This window comes from Eleginops maclovinus, chromosome 11 (genome assembly GCF_036324505.1).
Source record: "Eleginops maclovinus isolate JMC-PN-2008 ecotype Puerto Natales chromosome 11, JC_Emac_rtc_rv5, whole genome shotgun sequence".
NCBI classification, from domain to species: Eukaryota; Metazoa; Chordata; class Actinopteri; order Perciformes; family Eleginopidae; genus Eleginops; species Eleginops maclovinus.
In genome coordinates, this window is record NC_086359.1 from 19,357,950 (window position 1) to 19,378,460 (window position 20,511).

General features: G+C 38.1%; 3 protein-coding genes across 5 annotated transcripts; 2 read left to right on the plus strand and 1 right to left on the minus strand.

Annotated features, from left to right (window-relative positions):
* Window positions 1-10: 10 nt before the first annotated feature.
* c11h11orf54 (chromosome 11 C11orf54 homolog) lies at window positions 11-4,428 on the minus strand. Of its 2 annotated transcripts, XM_063894494.1 has the most exons (9): window positions 4,011-4,428; window positions 3,313-3,381; window positions 3,132-3,230; window positions 2,219-2,292; window positions 2,028-2,129; window positions 1,515-1,691; window positions 1,094-1,243; window positions 548-664; window positions 11-420 (listed from the first exon to the last, which is right to left on the minus strand). In XM_063894494.1, exons 2-9 carry the CDS (start codon window positions 3,377-3,379, stop codon window positions 247-249), a joined length of 960 nt encoding a protein of 319 aa, XP_063750564.1. In that variant the 5' UTR covers window positions 3,380-3,381; window positions 4,011-4,428; the 3' UTR covers window positions 11-246. The 2 variants fall into 2 exon arrangements, with proteins under 2 accessions (XP_063750564.1, XP_063750563.1); XM_063894493.1 differs by lacking the exon at window positions 4,011-4,428 and having other exon boundaries at window positions 3,313-3,490.
* On the plus strand, window positions 4,104-10,795 carry LOC134871677 (uncharacterized). Of its 2 annotated transcripts, none has more exons than XM_063894492.1 (5): window positions 4,104-4,473; window positions 5,088-5,361; window positions 5,447-5,580; window positions 9,236-9,278; window positions 9,357-10,795. In XM_063894492.1, exons 1-5 carry the CDS (start codon window positions 4,400-4,402, stop codon window positions 10,563-10,565), a joined length of 1,734 nt encoding a protein of 577 aa, XP_063750562.1. In that variant the 5' UTR covers window positions 4,104-4,399; the 3' UTR covers window positions 10,566-10,795. The 2 variants fall into 2 exon arrangements, with proteins under 2 accessions (XP_063750562.1, XP_063750561.1); XM_063894491.1 differs by having other exon boundaries at window positions 4,105-4,473; window positions 5,085-5,361.
* Window positions 10,796-11,802: 1,007 nt separating this feature from the next.
* On the plus strand, window positions 11,803-20,429 carry aspa (aspartoacylase). The gene is made up of 6 exons (XM_063894495.1): window positions 11,803-12,190; window positions 14,674-14,869; window positions 16,681-16,774; window positions 16,870-16,977; window positions 19,041-19,150; window positions 19,325-20,429. Exons 1-6 carry the CDS (start codon window positions 11,949-11,951, stop codon window positions 19,514-19,516), a joined length of 942 nt encoding a protein of 313 aa, XP_063750565.1. The 5' UTR covers window positions 11,803-11,948; the 3' UTR covers window positions 19,517-20,429.
* Window positions 20,430-20,511: the final 82 nt, after the last annotated feature.

The following is a 20,511-nucleotide window of genomic DNA, read 5'->3' on the forward strand; positions in this document are numbered from 1 at the left end:
AACTAATGCATTCAGTGAAAAACAGTCCCTCCAAAACATTTTATTATATGAAATGTATTGATTTTGTTTACAATATAGGTTTTCTTATTTTCCCAGAACCAGAAACTAATAAGAGCCTTCTTTTATTTGGTCAAAGTCAAACTGATTATCTTGAATCAATTGTTGATAAACCAACCATCCAGATTTTGATTGCCAGTAAATGCTGGACTGCAAACATGATTTATTCATTCTTCATTCTTCCATCTTTCAATCTCTTCCAACTGCATGGGTGTCTTTGGGCCTGTCGATGCGGTACACAAACTCTGCAGGCATGAAGTAGCCAAGGTACTCCACACTGTCCGGAGTGGTGTCAATGTAGTAGTGACCACCTTCTCCGTGGTGGCTGAAGCAGTGTGTGTGCTCCACGCGTAGGTCCAGACCCTGGATACACACACAGCGAACACATGAACAGAACCAATACAAAGCAGCCCACTTTGCAAATGCACAGCTGATTGATGCTCATCTCGTGTCCTCGCCTCACTGAGATGCGTGTGTTTGCTTTACTCACAGGGTCTCTGGATACCAGCACTGACTGGCAGATGAGGGGGGCGCTGACCTCAAAATGCTTGAGCCAGTTGTTGACGTCATCGTTGGTGTCGAGGGGGCAGGCAGAGAACTCTCTTGGCTGCCCATGAGCATATACAAGGAAATATAAATATACATTAAGTTTCCAAAAGTATCAGCTGATTACAAAATAGTATATATTATATTATTGGATTTTAATTAATGATGAAATTAGGTATTTATACTGCAAGGTAGCATGTGCAAATATATCAAGGGATCAATAAAGTGTTTCCTAACCTATAATAACACATCATAAATAATGTATTGATTAGATGTTTTTATTCATTTGTAATATTTTGTAGAATCTTTATAAATAAAGGTAGTAAATGTTTGCCTGTGGATTGTACTGGGCTAGAGTTAAAGTTACATTTAAAAAAACTTTAAATTGTTACTTACTACTGATTACTATTCTGTACTATAATATATTATACTGTATAGAAAGTATTGTCAACCATTGCAACTAATAATGGGGCAGATGTTAAAAATGTACCATGATGTGGATTTTAGCTTTCCCTTTCTGGATGATGAAGGTGCCTCCCAGAGCCAGGCTTTTTTCAGGGTAGTGACTCTCCAGAGTGTTCCTCATGGCCGTCACCAGACTGTGGACCCCGGTTCTCTTCTTGGCCCGCACCTCTAGGACCTGCAGAGGCACCGGGTAAAGAGGACATGCCAGCTCAGCGTGTGCAGTCACTTCTCTTCTGTTAATGTTTATCCTTCCAAATGTTGGGAGCACATGAGATGGGGCTGAAGTTCACTCACAACAACATTAGCGGGGTTACTAACTTGCAGATAATTGTGTTTAAGTTCATATATAACCCAACCTGTGTTCACTATTTGCCAAAAGTAGAAAAAAATGACAGCGTTTTCTGAAGGATTCCCATATGATTGTTTGTCTAAATAAGACACAGTACCTTTCCAGACTTCCCTTCACATGCATACAGATTGCCCAGCAGTCCAAAGTTGCAGTCAGAGAATTTGTTGCTGTATTTTTCCTGCAGACACTGGCCATCGGCAGGATTGATGGAGGCGAAGTAGCTGCTGTTTACTGCAGGCTGTCCCTCCGCTTCGGTCAGAACCAGAGGCATCAGCTGGAGACAAAAATTAGTTACAACTTCTATTCTCCATTGTGTAATATAGCAAGTGACTCTGGCTAGTATAAAGTTAGTTGCTTCAATTTCACAACCCACCAACATTCTACTTTCGTTAATCCAATATTTTCTTTGTAATTATTCAACCTGATAAAAAAAAAGGTAGCATAAAACTAAAATATCTGACAGAAAACCTCACTGGTATTAGTTTTAAAGATTTTTGTGCATGTTATGCAAGATGATAGCTTATTCTGGAAAGAACTGTAATGCTGCACCCTTCTGGAAGCAAGTGAATGTATATTAGCCAGAGTCTGTGATGTGATGTAAAAATGAAACCTCTGCGTTCATTCCAACTACTCTGGAAGGGGCAGCTGCTGCACCAAGGACGAAGGCTCCTGGCAGCTCCAGCTCCTTTGATATGGTGTTCATGTTGTATTCCTAGATATGAGGAGAGACATCTTTTTAAAACATTACATCAACACAGGCTGTGGATCAGCATTTCCATGCAGTATTTCCATAAAATCTACCTTGTGCTTCTGAACCAAGGGGACCAGGTACGGCACACCACCAACATCAGTGATGCGAGGCTTTCCACACAAGCCTGCAGTGTGAGGACAGAGGTGATGTTAAGCGAAAACCAAAAGCACATTGACACCACATATTGAACTGAAAATCTGATCACTGCAAACAGCACACTTCTTCAGCAAAAAGTGCACATGAACTGATAGGACTATCTGAATGTCAATAATCATATCAATTGCCCTGCTTATAAAACAAAGACAACTATTTAGTCATCTAATGGTTTTGCAATAAATCAATAGGATCTATTCAGTGTTTGAAATAATCAGGTTTACAGTTCTTGTACATTCCATTTTCATATTGTCTACCATGTTGTGTAATTTGTAATAGTTTTAGGCAAATATACTTTTCAAAAGACATTGGCTTTGCAATTATTACTATTTTATAGATTACCCAATAACAGTTGAATAAATGTCTTTTGACCTGACAGAAATTTCTCATTATTAGATTGTGCTTTGCTAATATAGTATATGACAACTTCACAATTCTTATGGAATTAATTTTGCAACCCCTTTACTTTTTGTAATAATCCATCATATATATCTTTAACCCAACATCAAATAAATCTCCATTTTAAAATACTTATTGTTACTCTGTAGAATAAATTCTGCAATACATCCGTACTTGAAGAATGTGAAAGACTTTTAGAGGCTGATATAACTTGAAGTAAGTAAAAACTTAGGCTTAGGTGTATAACATTGTGCATACATTGTCAAAATAAACATAGTAGGGCATGCATGAGGGATCAGATTTTCACAATGTATTGATATTACGCCACTTAAATAAATACTGTGTATATCTTTTCTTTTACTGATACTGCACAATGTTGGAGAATGCAGTGAACTTGTCTGATGGTCTTACCTTTAACAGGAAACTGGAAGGGCTCTTTGGTGAGATCTGGACATTCCACAATACTCACCTGAACTTCAGCAAAGTTATCTTCCAGTCCTTCTTGTAATACTGCAACCAGAAATAGGTCTCTACCATAAGCATACACTGTTAATGAGCATTTTGTTTCATAAACATGCATCAAAGTCCTTACCACCACGCAGCTCCTGTAAATCTGGCGCGTGCAACTGAACCTTTACAGTCTTGCTGACATCAGCCATAACTGCAATTCAATGTAAAAGTAGAATAAGACTTTGAGAGGTAAAGGAACTTATTGTTACAGCGAAAAAATCTACAGTGTTGCAAACAGACTGTATATAAGGTTGCAGGCCAGCCAAAGAGTAAACACTAACAAGAAGGTTCCGGTGCAAAACTGTGTTTCGTGTAAATTCAGATGTACCTGCTAATAAATAATGTACATCAACATTTTTGAATTAGTCAATATAGGCACACTTAAAGTTAAATATTTAAACAAACAAAACCAAGCCATTTATATCCATCTGTAAAGACAATTAATTATTATTATTATTATTATCTGAAGCGTGAAAACACATGCATTTTGACCCGTTTTTTTCTCTCTAAATGACAATACTATTATTTGGGATACAGGATTATTGCTTTTAGTAGTTCGTAAGATAAAACGATGTTATTTTTTTCACACACAAAACAGAGGAACTGATTGTTTTTAATTGAATAAGTTATCACGTGAAAACGCGTAAGGTTTCACGTTTATAACAATAGATACCATATTGTTTTGCGTCATGGCGATGCACTGTTGTGGTGCATCTATTTATGGGGGAAAAAAACAATACCGTCAATGTACAAATACCGATTGAGTAGTTTCATATTTACCATGTGGCTCTGTGCAGTTAATAAACGGAAATAGAAAGAGGGAACCCTCTCGTTTCTTTGAGACACTTCCGCCTCTTCTTCGATGATTGGTCAGATGATCTCAATCTTCCGTCACGTTGATCACGTTTAAACACTTCCTGGTTGAGACAAAAACATAGTGTTGTGTCTACTTTTCTAAATTTTCTTTGTTTGGATGCAGTTACACGTTATTATACGAAATTAGCATTATTTGGTTAATAATCTTTCAGTTTCGATGCATTGAGTGGATTTATTTCTTGGCTTTGAAGAGCTCTAACATTTTGACCGCGTTGTTTTGAAAAATATACACAATGACCTGAGAAAATAGTTCTTTAAGTTGGAAAACCACCCCTCAAGGCTACGTTGGGAAAATGAGGCGGTATGTTAAGTCCTCCCTGAGACAGGGCAGAGATCCTGTATCTGAGGGACCTGCTGAAGCCGAGAGGTAAGGGCTACCTGCCTTACTAGTTAACTAGTGACACACACTTTATCTCACACAGATTTGTTTCTTACTAGTTAACAAGTGGAGGGCATTTTTTTCTCACTAGTCAGGTTCTTTTAAGAACATGTTAGACTTTGACCGTACATGTTACACATTGTTCTTACATATAAGGCCTTTCCTGCAACTAGTTTGAGCATCTGTATGCAGCGTGTTGGATTTTGATTCAGCATGTATGACTTTTTCACATGCCACAATAAATGTTGGGTAATGGTGTTAACTAACAGTAATAAATTCAACAACCTTTATATTTGCATAGTTATTCCAATATTTAATTACCTTTTGGCAATGTTTTTTGTTTTCAATTACTCCAAATACAACAACTCTGTGTGCAGTAAAAGGATAACAATATTTTATTTTCGTTTGACTATTTATCTTCTGCTGTAATTGAACCCCATTTCTCAGGCCCCGCCCCCTTTTCTCACATTTGTTTTATTTATTTATTTTACAAAGTACTCAAACAACTCTTTCTAAGTGGCTTTACTTAAACATACTAGATCCTCTTTGTCAGTTCAAAGGGGGCAAATTAAAATCTGCCTATGATGATTGTGTTTCAGCAGTGACTCTGGAGACAGCTTGTTCATAACTCAGAAGCCAGTACCTGAGGCTGTGAGATCAGGAAGAAGTACTCGCTACAGCTGGTGGGCAAAACCCTTATCTCCCACAGATATTGAAGAAAGCGAAGAAGACAAAGAATCGTCAGACTCCTACCATGGAGAATCCCCATCTGGCAATTTGCACAGAATAAAGAAAATCAGGTTGCCAAAATTCAGTTTCCCTTTCCGTGCAGAGCGGAAGCGTGTGTTGTTACGTGTACACAACGAACGCCTTCATGTAAGGATAACAAATAATGAAATGCATACACTTAAACAATGCTTTGCAAATGTAATGCAGTTCTAAATAGTTTCCTTTTTTACAGAGTTATCTGATGGGAGGCTTCTTTGAATGTGTCAGACTTAGAGATCTGAGGATGGGCTGTCAAACAACGAAGGATGTGGAGTCATCTTTACCAACTGTTGACATGGATGGGGAGCACATATCTCCATTGTCAGAGTACGTTTTTGAATGACCCCTTAATGTACCATCTTGTTTTCAAGGGAGCACGCGTTGACAATAACACAATTTTAGAACAAGAAAAAAATATATATAAACAAGATAATGAGGAGATACCAAAAGTCCAATGATAAGAATTAGAGGATCTGGAGCTCATGCTCCAAGAACAGCATGACATGGATAATTCAACCATAGAGTATACACTAGGGGTGTCACAATGTACCGGTATTTACGGTAATCGCGATTTAAAAGAAATGAAATATTGAAGATATGTAAATAATATACATATGATAATATCGTACGTAATCCAACGCCAGCAACTGTCTGGTTCAAACTCCAACCATAACGCTCCTTAACACTGGTTGCGCCACCCCGCCATAAAACAGAAAAAAGAAGACGTGGTAACTAGCTACCTAGCAGCTACTACCACAGTGTATGCTGTGCTGTGTGGTATGGCAAGCTGTTTGAGTATTTATTCCATATCCTTGATATCAGACGGCAGTTGCCTAAACTAGTTAGCTCTTTGACAGAGCTTGTTAGATATTTGGTCACACTAGTTTGGCACTTTGTTTTACTAGTTGAACAAAACATTTTACTAGTCATTATTTTTCAGCAACTAGTGGCACTTTTGTCCGACTAGTTCCTACATAAGCCTTACAAGTGACGCCAGGAGCTGCATTAGTAGCTCTAAAGTCCCAACGTGTAAGCTTTTTGACGAACTAGTGGCCCTCTGACCGTACTAGTGACGCTAAAAGGCTTACTAGTTAACTAGTGTGCCGCAAAAACTCTGACATGTTAACTAGTTACAAAAAAGAAGCAGAAAATTGGCGAACTAGTTAACTAGTGGCATACATTTTTCTGCACTAGTTAACTAGTAACACCCAAAATCACTCACTAGTTAACTAGTAAAGGCAAAAGGTTTACTAGAAGACGGCTCTTTTGACCTTACTAGTTAACTAGTGAGGGTCAAATGGCCTACTAGTTAAGTAGTGAACCTTGTGCCCTTACTAGTTAACTAGTGAGGCTCAAATTGTCTACTAGTTAACTAGTTAACCTTGTGCCCTTACTAGTTAACTAGTGAGCTATACATTTAAATTCAACTAGTTAACTAGTGAGGCTTAAAATGTTTACTAGGAGTACTAGTGGATCCCAAATGCACACTAGCTAACTAGTTGCACTGAACGCTAATGAGGAGGAGGGGACAGAGTGCGCTGAGGTCTCCTATTGGCTCTAAGCTAGACTGCCCCCCAGCCCACATTTTAAAATAGGTTTTTAAGAATCGGAGCTTAAATACACTGTGATTTTTAAAATGTGATCATATTTACAGAAATATAAAAGAAGTAATTTGTAATTATGATCATATGACTGTATATTAATTAGGTAAGAACATTGAAGATGCTGTTAACATTAGAAAGTTGCCTTCGGACTGCATATAGATCCTCTTCAAAACATGTTATCAAGGTGCAAGTTGAAAGGTGCTTGGATAAGTGTAGCACGGTCATAACAGCGGGACCTCAAAGATGGATAGAAAGATGGAATAACCCAATCACAGCATTCCTATGAGGCAGAGAGATCGCCCTGACTTCCGTAAATATTAACTCTAAGGCAAATATGGAGAGGACGTTTATACGGGTCTATCGTTAATGCCACGAGTGGCGGTGTTCTCACACACAAGCATACGCACACCTACACAAAAACACACACAAAGCGGAACAAAGCAGAGACAGAACAAGCGTTTGGACATAAAACACACTGACTGACTTATTCTCACACTAGGCACTAAAAACCGGACTGATGCGAGACTTCAAACCAAACATCGCAGGAGAACGGCCCCAAGGCTCTCCAGCACAGAGTGGAACACTGACCAATCAAAATCCGGATCCCCCCTTCTTCCTTTGCATACAAGTGCACGCTAGTTAACGCGTAGGACATATAAAGTGACACTAGTTAACTAGTGGGTGCATGTTGCAGCTTACACGTTAACTAGTGGATGCAAAAGGTTCACTAGTTAACTAGTTGAAGCCTTTTTATGTCTTACTTAACTAGTGAGGCTCAAAGTGTGCACTAGTTAACTAGTAAGGTCCAAAATGTCCACTACATACACTAGTGCAATTGTTTATGCCTTACTAGTTAACTAGTGACACACACTTTATCTCACACAGATTTGTTTCTTACTAGTTAACAAGTGGAGGGCATTTTTTCTCACTAGTCAGCCATATTGCCATCACTAGTTAGACTTTGACCGTACATGTTACACATTGTTCTTACATATAAGGCCTTTCCTGCAACTAGTTTGAGCATCTGTATGCAGCGTGTTGGATTTTGATTCAGCATGTATGACTTTTTCTTAAACTAGTTGATATTTTAAGCCGACTAGTTGTGGTTTTCGTTGCACTAGTACAACAAAAAGACTTACTAGTTGTCATATAAGTGCAACTAGTTTACTGGTGAATTGCTTCAGCAGTCATACATGTTGACTAGTGAATTTTTGACAATTCACAAGTAAACTAGTTGCGCTTATATGTGAATTATTTTGGCCACGATAACCGTGGAGTGAAAATCTCATATCGTGACAGCCCTAATATACACGTAGTAGGGCTTGTTGTGAATATATTTCGGACATTTTCCTGTTGTTTTGTATTGTAGTAGCTATTGGATACCCAGGGCTGCATAGTTTGCCATGTCCGACTGTCATCATAATTATTAAGTAAAATCATAATTCAAATTAAAGCTGCGAGCAGCGATGAGTGGGACTTTGACGATCTACGCAGGTTTACGCGTGTGTGTGCATATCTTTATATGTGTCTATGGTGATTATGCATGTGTACGGAACCCGTAAAGGGACATGGGGAAATTTTTAAAAAACTTAAATGTTTCTCGTGCGCAAATACAGCTTAACTAATTCTTGAACTGTCATACTGTCATACATAAAGAAACACAATCCGAAATGCAGGTCCTATCTCATGCAATATTTTGTTGCAACACCCTGACAAAATACTTTCTCATGATCACACAAAGCAAGTTACGAAACACAAGCTTACACTATACAGTTGTACAGTTATACTGTTCAGAGAGGACCGCTTATGTTTGTGTAGCCCTGGTCTTCCTGAGTTACACAAAATCCATTTGGGTTTATGCATCGATCATTTTCTGGATTTATCAGTACGAGAAACTTTCCAGTGCGCACGAGAAACATTTTAATTTTTTAAATTTCCCCATGTCCCTTTACGGTTCCGTACATGTGTTTGTGTTTGTGTGTATATATATATTTTTTTCCCTCTGGATTGTGGGAAACCGTACATACAAACTCAAAGATTGACAATAAAACTAACTGTGAATAAATCTGGTTTTTTTTAGTACCAATTTAGAGAAACCCGTCTTAATGTAACAATTAAAATAATCATTAAGAAATTGCCTGTTTTGTTGGTTTAAAGTAGTATAGAACAGCTTTGTACAAGTAGCTGATTTGATTTTGATAAATCTAGATTTATTTTTATTAAAACAAATGTCTATTTGCTGTATACCTTTGTTTCATTGTATTACTTCGCACAGTTGTATGGTCCCTGTAAATCACTTTTAACTGTAACCTATATGAATTGTGCACCACAGATAAAAGTTTGATTATAGATAATAAAACGCATCTTTTCTGTTACAGAGAAGACGAAGAAAGGTTGGATGAGGAAGACATCAAAGTCGTGGTAAGCCAGCTATCAAAATCTTACATCATAGTATATATCGTTTTGGAATTTGGCGTTAAGTTATGGTGTGTTTTACAGGAGAGGAAACAATTCCTGATGTCCTCAAAATCAAGCAGAAAAAAGAAAATATCTGCGGCAGAAGATGTTAGGCAGGAAAATGTAAATGGAAGCGTGGAAACTGCTGTGAGAGTGGAGGATTATTTGGCCTCAGGGAGCTGTAACATGGAGTACAATGGTGAGGACGTTGAGCAGTTTGGAACCTTTACCGAACCTCCAGATGCAAATGTTGAGACACGGAAGAAGAAAAACAAAAAGTGGGGGGGGAGAGAGGTGATTGTTACTACAGAGGAATGTGAAGAAGAGGAGGCACCTAATCGCACTTTAGATTTGCTGCAAATATCCCCAGAAAAGTTGGAGGGATTAGAAATCTGTTCAAAAAATGCTGCAGAAACTCAGGAAAAATTCAAATCCAGGTACGTCAAAAAGAAGGAGCACAAAAAGAAGCAAGCATCACCTTCCAAAGATGCTACTCAAGAGGTAGATACTCGTTACTCTCATGAAAGAAATGAAAAGGTTGATAATACCCAAAAAACAAAGGAGGGCCTTGAAGACCAAAATGCTGATCTGACTGAAAGAAAGAAGAAAAAGAAGAAAATATTAAACAGCAATTTATTTGAAGACCACGTGCCGCAAAGTGATGATTCAGTGTCTATGAAGGAAAAGGAAGAGAAAGGCACCTCTTCCTTCCTTGTAGCTGATGCAGAAGATAACGATGCACCCGTGGAACAGAATGACAGCGACGTCAGGAAAAAGAAAAAAAAGAGAAAGATACCAGTAGCGCAGGACAGTGTTGAAATAAATATTGAGCAGAGTTTTGAGGAACCAAACAAATGGGTGAAAAGGAAAAAGAAAGAAACAGGAAATAAAACCGATTCGGTGACCCCCACGGAAAGATTGAAAAGTGCAGGTGATGGGGAATTTTCTCCAACTGATGAGGCTGTGGTGTCGAAAAAGAAACGGAAAAAGAAGAAAAGGTGTAAAGCTGACCCATGCAATGTGATACAAGAGGATCCATCTGCCACTGAAGATGTTGAATCTCTAAAGTCTTCGCTGAATGACTGTAGCTCAGTTTCACATAAGAATATAGGCAAAAATGCTCCCAGTGCTGAGACTTTTCACTCAAAAATTGAAATGTCACCTTCATACAGTATCGTGGATAGCAAAAGTAAAAAGGTCAGACGAAGACTTCACAATCCAAGCAAGGATTTCTTCAAACCCACAGATTAGGTGAAAGGTAGACACCCGAACACACAAAATCACTGATACACTTTATCTATCACTTGCATGGACAGTGTTTTCAGTGAAGTTGTGAAAATGTCGTTTCTTTTTTGTATCAAAGCATTTCACTAACAACGTTCTTTACCTTTTTGGTGTTACGATAAAATGGGAAAATAATTTCTATTCTACCTACTATCAACATAACAATAACTGAAACTTCATTAAAGGATATTCATGAATTTGTGTGATCATTCTTCAATGAAAAGCAAAACCCTTTCTTGAGCCTTTTTTGTATTTTGTTTATAAAACCTATAAATCTGAACACCTAGCCATCCTCCTAATACACATGTGGCAAAGGTTTGCACATACAGTACAAGGAATTTGTCCTGGTGATTTGGTGCATAACAAAGCACACAGTGTAAGTGAAAGATTAAAATGAATTATTAAAATTCACTTTGATTGCAAATCATATGATAGTCTGAGAGTGACTGTCAGTGTTTGTAATAGCTGTTACAAAGTGCACCATAGCTCAGAACCATTCGTGAAGTTAATAAGTAATATAGTGCCACTGATATAGGTGAAACATTGGAAACGTATCTGAATCACTGCCCTCCATTGTCTTTTAAAATAATAAAAATATAGAGCCTTACAGTGGCAGGAACGTTCCATCTATGCATTGCTTTGGCCTGACTTTACTTTTTTTTACAAATTGAGCTTACTGGCTATGCAAAACAGAAGAAGGGACTCATTATCATAAGATATCACGTCATGCAACTTTTGAATGTATTTTTGAGGCTGAACCTTTTTTTTGTACAACAAAAGGGGCATTCGAAAGTCCCTAAAAAAACTGAAAAACGCGTTGAGATTGTGGTGTATTGTGGCACTGTTGTCTATGGAAGCCAAGTGTGCCACTATTCGCCCGTTCATTTCGCCCGTTTTTACGCGACCATTTGAAAGGTTGTTTTTTTATATGATAATGAGCCCCGACTTCTGATTTACATAGCCACTAAGTTCAAAGTTTCTGTAACCAATCAGTGAAGAGTAAAGCCAGACCAAAGCAATGTGTTGATGAAAAGTTCCTGACATTGTGAGGCCGTGCTGTGAATTGTACATTATTCCAGATTCAGAGGACTAATTATTAATTTGCCTTTGAATATAATCAATATATCAATAGAAAAACCGGGCGAACTAAACGGGTGAATAGTGGCACACTTGGCTTTCCATAGCCTTCCATACAACAAGCTAGCAAACGTTACGTAAGCGCGCAGCCACAGAAGGCATTTAAACACTGAGGCTGCGAAGATCCAGCTGGAAACTTTTCCTCTGCTGCTGACGCTCCAGAGACCTGTGTGTCTTCACCTTCACGATCGGCACACATTTCATCACCCAGACATGTCCTCTTTTAACATCAGCTCGAGCTTTAAAGAGGCAAGGAGAGTAGCTATTTTCGGAGGAACGCACGGGAACGAGATGTCAGGCGTGACGCTGGTGAACCTGTGGGTGAAAAACGGCGCCGAGATCCAGAGGAAAGGGGTCGAGACCAAACCTTTCATCACCAACCCGAAGGCTGTGGAGAAGTGCACCAGATATGTGGACACGGATCTGAACCGAGCCTTCTCCCCAGAAAACCTCAGGTAAAAACACACCACGCCTCGGGCTGTCGGTGTGGCTGGGTGTTGTTGTTGTTGTTGTTGGTGTTGGTGTCACTGTTTGCTGTCATGTTGAATGGAAACATTGCCATTACACCTATTCACATAAAAATCACGTATGAAGACGTGTTTTGGCTCCAAAAAAAGCTATACTGTAAATTGTCTGAATGGTCTTGTGGACATTTCTCGTTGGGGCTGTTTTTTGAGAAAAAAAAGACTAAAATCAAGGATCTCTAGATCATTGGAGGGTTTTTTTTATTGTGAAATGTAATGACAGTGCAACTATGCAACATTATTGACACCTGCCTGACACATGCAGGATATAATAACACATCTTCCTCAGGAAAGGTGTTAACAAGAGAATGTAAAACAATGTCTGGATTCAAATGGAAAATAACGTGTTACACTAGGATGCTTTTCAAAACAGGGGTTACACTGTCCCGCAATCAAACTGTTAATATCTCAGGTAGCGTGAATGTGTGTTTACCAATAGCCATGTCTATCCCACCACCTCCCCCCACAACAGCAGAGCAGCGTGTCCCGGATTTGATCTGACTCTAAGCCAGCAGGGAAAACGTGAGCGAAACGTGACCGAGAATTAAGATGTTTTTTTTGTTCATTCGTGCCTCTTCGTGTGCAATATAGCGGAAGCTTTACGCAAATGCTGGCTCATACAGACCGCGTGCATGAACGCACAAAGCAGTGGTTGGATAACATCTATTCATAAATCACCATAGGAGTCCTATAATAACATTCCCAAGGTTATTATGGTGTGTCCTACTTGGGGAAGTTGGAAAGTAGTGCTATCACGGTAATGTATCTATATGGGCTCAAACTTGGCCTTTAAACCTTGGGCTAGGCAATATATTGATATTATATCGATATTTCTATGAGACTATATAATGTGTTGGATTTTTATATTGTTTATTTTTTTCCTGCTTCTAAAAGCCACATCGTAATAATTTTCTATCATTTTCTGAATCAACCATATTGATGTATACTGAAAAACACGGAAACGTTACCTTTTAATTAAATGTATTATGTCAACAAATTCCACATAACAGTATTATGTGAGTTGAAAGAAATAATATTAAGTTGAACATAATCTTTTTTATTTGAAACATTATTGCCTTCAACTAAGAAAGAAAGATATGTACAATTTGTTGACGTTATACATTTAATTAAAGTCAACGTTTCAGATTTTTCAGTGTAGCAGTTCCTTTATCCTTTTAGTCAATATGTAACCAATACTGGTAGTTATTTAGCAAAACTCATAATAAGTAAATATTTGGTAAAAGCACCAATTGTCCACCCTACAATATAGTAACAATATCGAAATTGAGGTATATGGATACAAATAGTATTTGACTTTTTTCTCACCCAGCTTACAGTTACCGTTCAAGTTCTGTTGTTGTTTCCTTTTTAGGTATTTTACTTTGGATTAAGGTAAAGATGCTCGGATCGTTCTGTATGTGGAACAATCTGCCACTTTTTAAATAACCTTCAAAAGTGTTTTCTATACTTTCAGTTTGGCATGTCTGGAGGAAACCTATAAGAAGATTAACCACTTGAAGAGTCTTTTCTAAAAAAAAAGCCCATGGTGTTGTTTTCATCCACTTAAAAAGACTGACAACGCCGCCTTTTCCTTTGACAGTGTTAACTGCCCTCTCACTTGTCATCTGTGTGTTTGAGACCACTTGTATCAGCTGGGGCTAACTGTGCTTGTGTACTAATGTCCCTTCAGTCCAGACAATACCAGATATTTGCTGAAAATGGGGTCTAAAGAGCAGATGTGAGGGAGGCGAGACAATATGCACAGCAGAGGTGCTATTCTACAGTAGTTAGGAGAATGTCCTAGACCAGTTGTTATTCTGAAAGGCTTTTAAAAGGCTAAGAGAAAAAAGGGGAAGCTCTCATTCTGTGCTCAGGGCTTGTTGAATGTCTGTCTGAGGGGGGGAGGGAAAAAACAAAGTTTAGACTGGGCACGAAACAAGTCTTTCAAGGATTGGCGCAGACCTACAAGGCTGCAAAAATGTGGCTGGAATTTCTTGCTAACACTCACAAAAGGGGGCCACTGTCCTGCTGAATCCAGCTTTTTTATTCCAACCTATACTGCTATGCTAATATGAGGTTGAATCAAAGTTATAATCAAGACAGAATATGCAGTTATTAATGTTTTCTGCATGTGAAGAACTGTCGTGAATACAAAGCATACACAAACATTTCTTTTTTCAGACTTTGCTCTCGCGGTGACTGTGTTCACTTGTCGGTCATAGACATTTTTCCATTTTGGCCAACAGTCAGGTGAAAGTGTTACAGAGCATGTAGGACAAGTAGACAATAATTAACACGGTTCATATTTATTGTTCCAGCAGCAGAATTTAATGATAAGCTGTTGATGTGTTACCACCTTTTTCATCGCTGTATGTGTGGGTGTGTGTTTGTTTTTGTGTGTCTTTGCCCTGAAGTGCCCCTCGAGGAGACAACCAGCCCTATGAGGTGCAGAGAGCCCAGGAGATCAACAGGATATTTGGGCCCAAAGGAAGCCCAGATGCCTACGATGTTATCTTCGACCTCCACAACACGACGTCCAACATGGGCTGCACCCTTATCCTGGAGAGCTCCAAAGACCAGTTCAATCTGCAGATGATGAACTACATCAAGGTGACGGCCTCAAAGAACTATTGTTGAATTTTAAAACTCTACGGCACACCTTTCAAGGAGCACTCAATCAGTAACATTAGCTGTTTTTCAGGAGTTCCTTTTGTAACATTTAACCCCACACTAGGCACGTTGCAAGAACTGCTTTAAAAGGACGATAGATTGTCCAAGAAACATTTGCAATAAAGATGAGAGGATTGATAGATAGATGCTTCATTCATCATGAAGTGGGAAATGATTGTCAAAGTAGCAGTGTTGTCAAGCATTACACACGTTAAACATATTAAAAGATAAAAATGTAATAAAAAGTATATACAAATTCACAATAGAAAGGACATATATCACTAGAGTATCTGAATAATACACCATATATCGAGACATATTGAATAGATAATGTCTGTGTGCAGCCAAACTTTCAGGTTCGCGTCCACCCCTCACCTTTTAGGTGTTTGCACACATGATCTTTGCACTTTAAAATAAATGTTTTGCTAAAAGGTCCCTCTGGAGAGGTTCAGTTAACCTTTGTAGATAATACAATCACCAGTTTACCTTTACGCGTTAGACACAGTCATTTGAAGGTTCAACCATCCAAATACTTGAGCCTTTTTTCGACCGTTATGAGTCTGAGAAGATGTTTTTTGCAAAAGACGGAACAAACAGTATTTAAACCACAACCTAACATTTTCTTTAAGCACATTTAAAACTTTATGACCCATACATACACAAGCTGGCATACCTGTTTGGAATGTATTGAACTGGGTCTGTTATCTGTTCTTGTTCCTCTTCTTGCTGATCAACAAAAATGAAGGCATGCAGAGTAACACCAGGGAGGGAAAGAGCTGCCAAAAGCAACACATTCTTTAATTGAAAGGAGACAAAAATAACAGATACAAAGATAGAACATTAACCTCACAAATGACGACTTACTGTAACTAATTCAGAGACTTCAGTCAATACATGAGAACAAAATGCCTGTTAATATTTACAGCTTAGGATATCAAAGATTGTTTTACTCATTAGTCTTATGATGAAGGTCCACACATGTGATGTTGACAAGAATCACAAAGCTGCTTTTGCTGAAAGTGATTGTGTGCCTTTTACTACTGACTTATACTTAACTCATGAACATGGTCACTGTGTTTGCCGTTTTGTTATTGTACATTGGGTGTGACCATAAAGCGCAATACATTTTATTTGTGGCAAAAATATTGTTTTTTCATGTATTGGTCACGTTTAAGAATTTGGACTTTTTTTTTTGTATCATGTCCTCTATCAGAAACATATAGGCGTTTATTCTTCTACACTTTGTCTATCTGCGTCTGTAGATTTTTTTCATTATTTCGCGAAAAGTTAGCATTTGCATATTTACAGACAACGTCTAATATAAAATATAATTTCCCCATACTTGAAGGACTCAAATGCTAATGATGGTGTCTATTAGTATTACCTTTTTACCCTTTTCTCCTATAGTGTCTTACAAAATGTACGTTTTTTGAGATACTTTTAGGTAAATGCAATTTTGTCCCCAAAAAAGTTTTCTCCTGTTCTGATTTAAAGTGATACAAAGACAAATCTAAACTCATAATGTAACTGTTTTTACACAGAACAATCATTTTTAACTTAGTTTCATCAAATGTTCGGATTGGTGTTCTAGAAATGTATGCAAAGGCTCAAATATGTATGCCTCAGGTGCATCATAAATCATAAAATATCATAAAAAAAGGCTCTAAACTTAAGTTCAGTAATATACTGGTGCTGTTTAGGTATGTAATTATCTGAAACTAACTTCTAGCTTATTTGACTTTTTGTTGCAGAAAGCCATCTCTCCAAGTAGTTGTCTTGTTCTGCTGAATGAACATCCTCTTTTGAAATATTCCACTTCACGCTCTATTGCCAAGCACCCTGTTGGTGAGTCTCTCTCAGGCAAATTTCCCTTGGAACAATGGACCTTCAATTTACCCTGGACAATTGCATAATGTGTCTTCTGGTTTGTTTCATTGCAGGTCTGGAAGTGGGTCCCCAGCCTCAAGGTGTTTTGAGGAGCAACATATTTGAAGCTATGAGGGTCATACTGAAACATGCACTGGACTTCATTGAACTGTTTAATGAAGGTAAGGAAGGCATACCGATACAGCTTACAATTTTAAGCTATAGCACGCCACACTTATCAACAACAGGCCACGTCACAGGATTTGAAGGACTAGCTGTGAGATTGAAAAAAAACATGATTCTTAAAGTTTGCAGGAAATTAGTGTTTTCAAGAATCCGACTCATGTTATGAATCATATGTGTTATATAAAAGAAAAAGTTGACTACTTCCATGTTTGTTAGCCTCATCTTGACGGGAAACATTTTGTGACAAAACGCCCATGGCCCAGTCTGATTCATCCAGATGTACCCAGAGATCTGAAATGTACCTGCATCCAGTTCATCACGCTTTCTCTCTGCCCCTTAGGCACAAAACAGCATTTGCAATGTTTAGGCAGCTGTTCCTTCCTCTTTTACGTAAACATCCAGTCCGTGCCAAGTGTGAGTTGCAGTCTGTTGGTTTCTGCCCAGCCTGTTGAATGGCCTGCTTGTTGTTAGAGTCCGGCTGCCAATGGTGCGTTAATCTTCTGTCGTGGGGCCTGCACTGGTGCTGATGAATGCCCTGGCTTGGTTATGAATCAGTGTTCCTGCCCTTTGAAGCTGAACAGCGCCAAGAAACAACTTGTTCAGCTGTAAGAGAATACAGTTGGAACTTTCCCTACAGAATAACAATAGATTCAGGGAGAACACTGTCGGAACATTTGTCCCTTTTGCTCTGCGCTGCCACTTGCATATTAATACAGCCAAGTGGTCTTACACTTACTGCTAAAGCCTTCACCTTTACTGACTGAATGTGCAAGCTCTGCCAAAAACCACTGCACATCCTGTTTAGCTCTGGAGTTTGAATAATGCCCCTTTGGCACTGTGTGGCTCAAAAGTCCTATAATGTAGCTGTGTAAGAGATTAACTATACAGACAATAAGTATATATATTTACACATATAATCAAACATAGACACAAATATAAATAAAATGTATCCTTTAAAATCACAAGATAAATAACGTTTTATTTAAAATGTCCTCAAACAGATGTTAAATTGTCCAGTGTTTTGGTCTATGTCTTGCTTATATATTGATATTGACATACTATATATTGGGACAAAATAACATTTTTGACATACTATGGTTGTATGTATCCTGGAACGCTCAGTTTGTAAATGCAGCTACAATGCACACTAAAAATATATATTTTTTTAAAATAGCAATTTCAAACGTTTTCATGGATTATGTCCTTTATTTTAAACATAAAATATAATTAAATAAATTAAAGCTTAACTGAACTCTTCGTCATTAATTGCAAAAATCTTATTAATAATAATAATAATAATAATAATAATACATTTATTTTATAAGTGCTATTTCAGGTGCTCAAAGTCGCTTTACAGAGGTACATATAAAAGAAAGACAACAATAAATAAAGTAAAAGTCACATTAAAATCGAGGAAAGTATCAAAAATCACACATTAAAAGCCAGTTTGAACAGGTGTGGTTTTTGTGAGTCTCTTCAAGTTGGTGAGGTCAGTGCAGTCTCTGATGGGATGTGGGAGTGAGTTCCAGAGAGAGGGGGCAGCGACGGAGAAGGCTCTGTCCCCCGAGGTTCGGTGCTTGGTGTGGGTGGGGATGGATAGGAGGTTGGCTTCTGATGAGCGGAGGCAGCGTGAAGGGGTGTGGTGGTGCAGCAGGTCTGTGAGGTAGGAGGGGGCCTGGTTGTTGTGGACTTTTTGGGTGATGAGGAGGACTTTAATATTTACATTGTACATTTATATTAAGTCTCTTAACAACTATCCACATTATTGTTACTGTATACACACTCCAAATGAATACACCAAACATATTTCTGTCTTAGTAGACTACATTCAATATGGGTCATCTCATGCAGTTTTGGTCCCCTGTAAACAATGGTACTCAAATGAAGCACGTTTTTGTCTTTTTCTTCTAAGTTGAAATTGTTAACATGCATTAGGATTGATATTGCCTATTTTTTGTGCTTGTAGATTATAATGTCTATATCATAAAAACTTTTTGGGAATGTGGATTATCCAGGATGCTAACACTATTGGGGATGTTGCATTCTGTGTGCTGTTCAGGCATGGAGTTTCCTTCTTGTACAGTAGAAGTTTTCCGGGTCTTAGAGAGGATCGACTACCCAAGAGATGCCAACGGAAACATCATAGCTATGGTGCATCCCAATCTGCAGGTAAAAGTCTGAATCATAGCCGCCTTCACCGCCCAAATGTCTGACCTATTGAACCTGTAAATATGATTATGAAAGAGGAAATGAGACATCTCTGGTCACTCTGAGACTTTATTATTATTAGTTTGAGCAACATACTCAAATTACTTTCCCCGTGGTTATTGCTTGTTGTTTCAGGACTGTGACTGGGAACCGCTGAACCCTGGTGACCCTATGTTCCAAACTTTTGATGGAAAGACCATCCGGTTCCAAGGCTCAGGCACCGTCTACCCCACTTTTATTAATGAGGCGGCCTATTATGAAAAACAACAGGCATTTGTAACCACCAGGCGAGAAAGCTTGGTGGCCAGTTCGATCAGAAAAGTATGAAAACTGTTTGTAAAGGCTTCAAGGATTTTTTTGTTGGCCACAATAACAAATCTGTGTATAGACTTTTCTCACATAATAATGACGAGATACCATTTTTTACTCACTGATTTTTTTTTCTTCTATGCTTTTACTATCTCCTAACTATGCAAAGAACCTTTTTAAGAGGCTTTGCAAAAAAATCACTGTGAAAGTCTTTGATTTAAAGGCTGGTATATTGCTGTGGTAAGTATTTATGATACTGATGTTATTTAAATAATATATTTACATTAAATCAACTAAGTTTTTATAACCTTAAATGCCAGGCCTAATTATTGATGGCTTATAAATCATCATACAACACTCTTTAAGTTTCCTACTACTGCTCAGGACAGCTATTTTGGATCATAACCTGCAACCTTTGACCCAAAACTGTTGTTTGTCCTCTTATATATATTTGTAACATCTTTTGAAGGGTGTGTTTGTGGCCTTTGATACTACCTACCTGTAACTCCAGTGGTTGCATCTGTGGTGCTGTCCTAGTTTTGCCTTAACAGAGATTTCAGAAAAACTTGCACAACAAAAATTTGAAGTGAAATTTGTAGAAAATATGTGTTGGATAACATATTTTGATACGAAATGGTCCTGTTCCTCTAAACAAATGGGATGCAGTTTCAAACATGTTTTATAATATATTTGTGTCTATTTTGATATACTTGTATTGTATGTTGACGTGACGATTAGGATTCTCGGAGGGCATATGTACTTTTAATATTTTTTACGTCTTTGTTGTGTCAATGTGTATTGCTGTGGTGTTACGGTAATTCATTTTCCAATAAGAAATATTTTTGGTAGCACTATTTATGTGATTAGTAACGTTTACTGTCTTCAAGTCCTGTGGAAATGATTCAATCAATAAATGTAGTACAATGCTAAACTGTGATATTTAATTGTTTGTAGATGCACCCTTTCATAATGAGTTGCCTTGACTCTTCATGCTTGTTCTGTCAGTTAGAGCC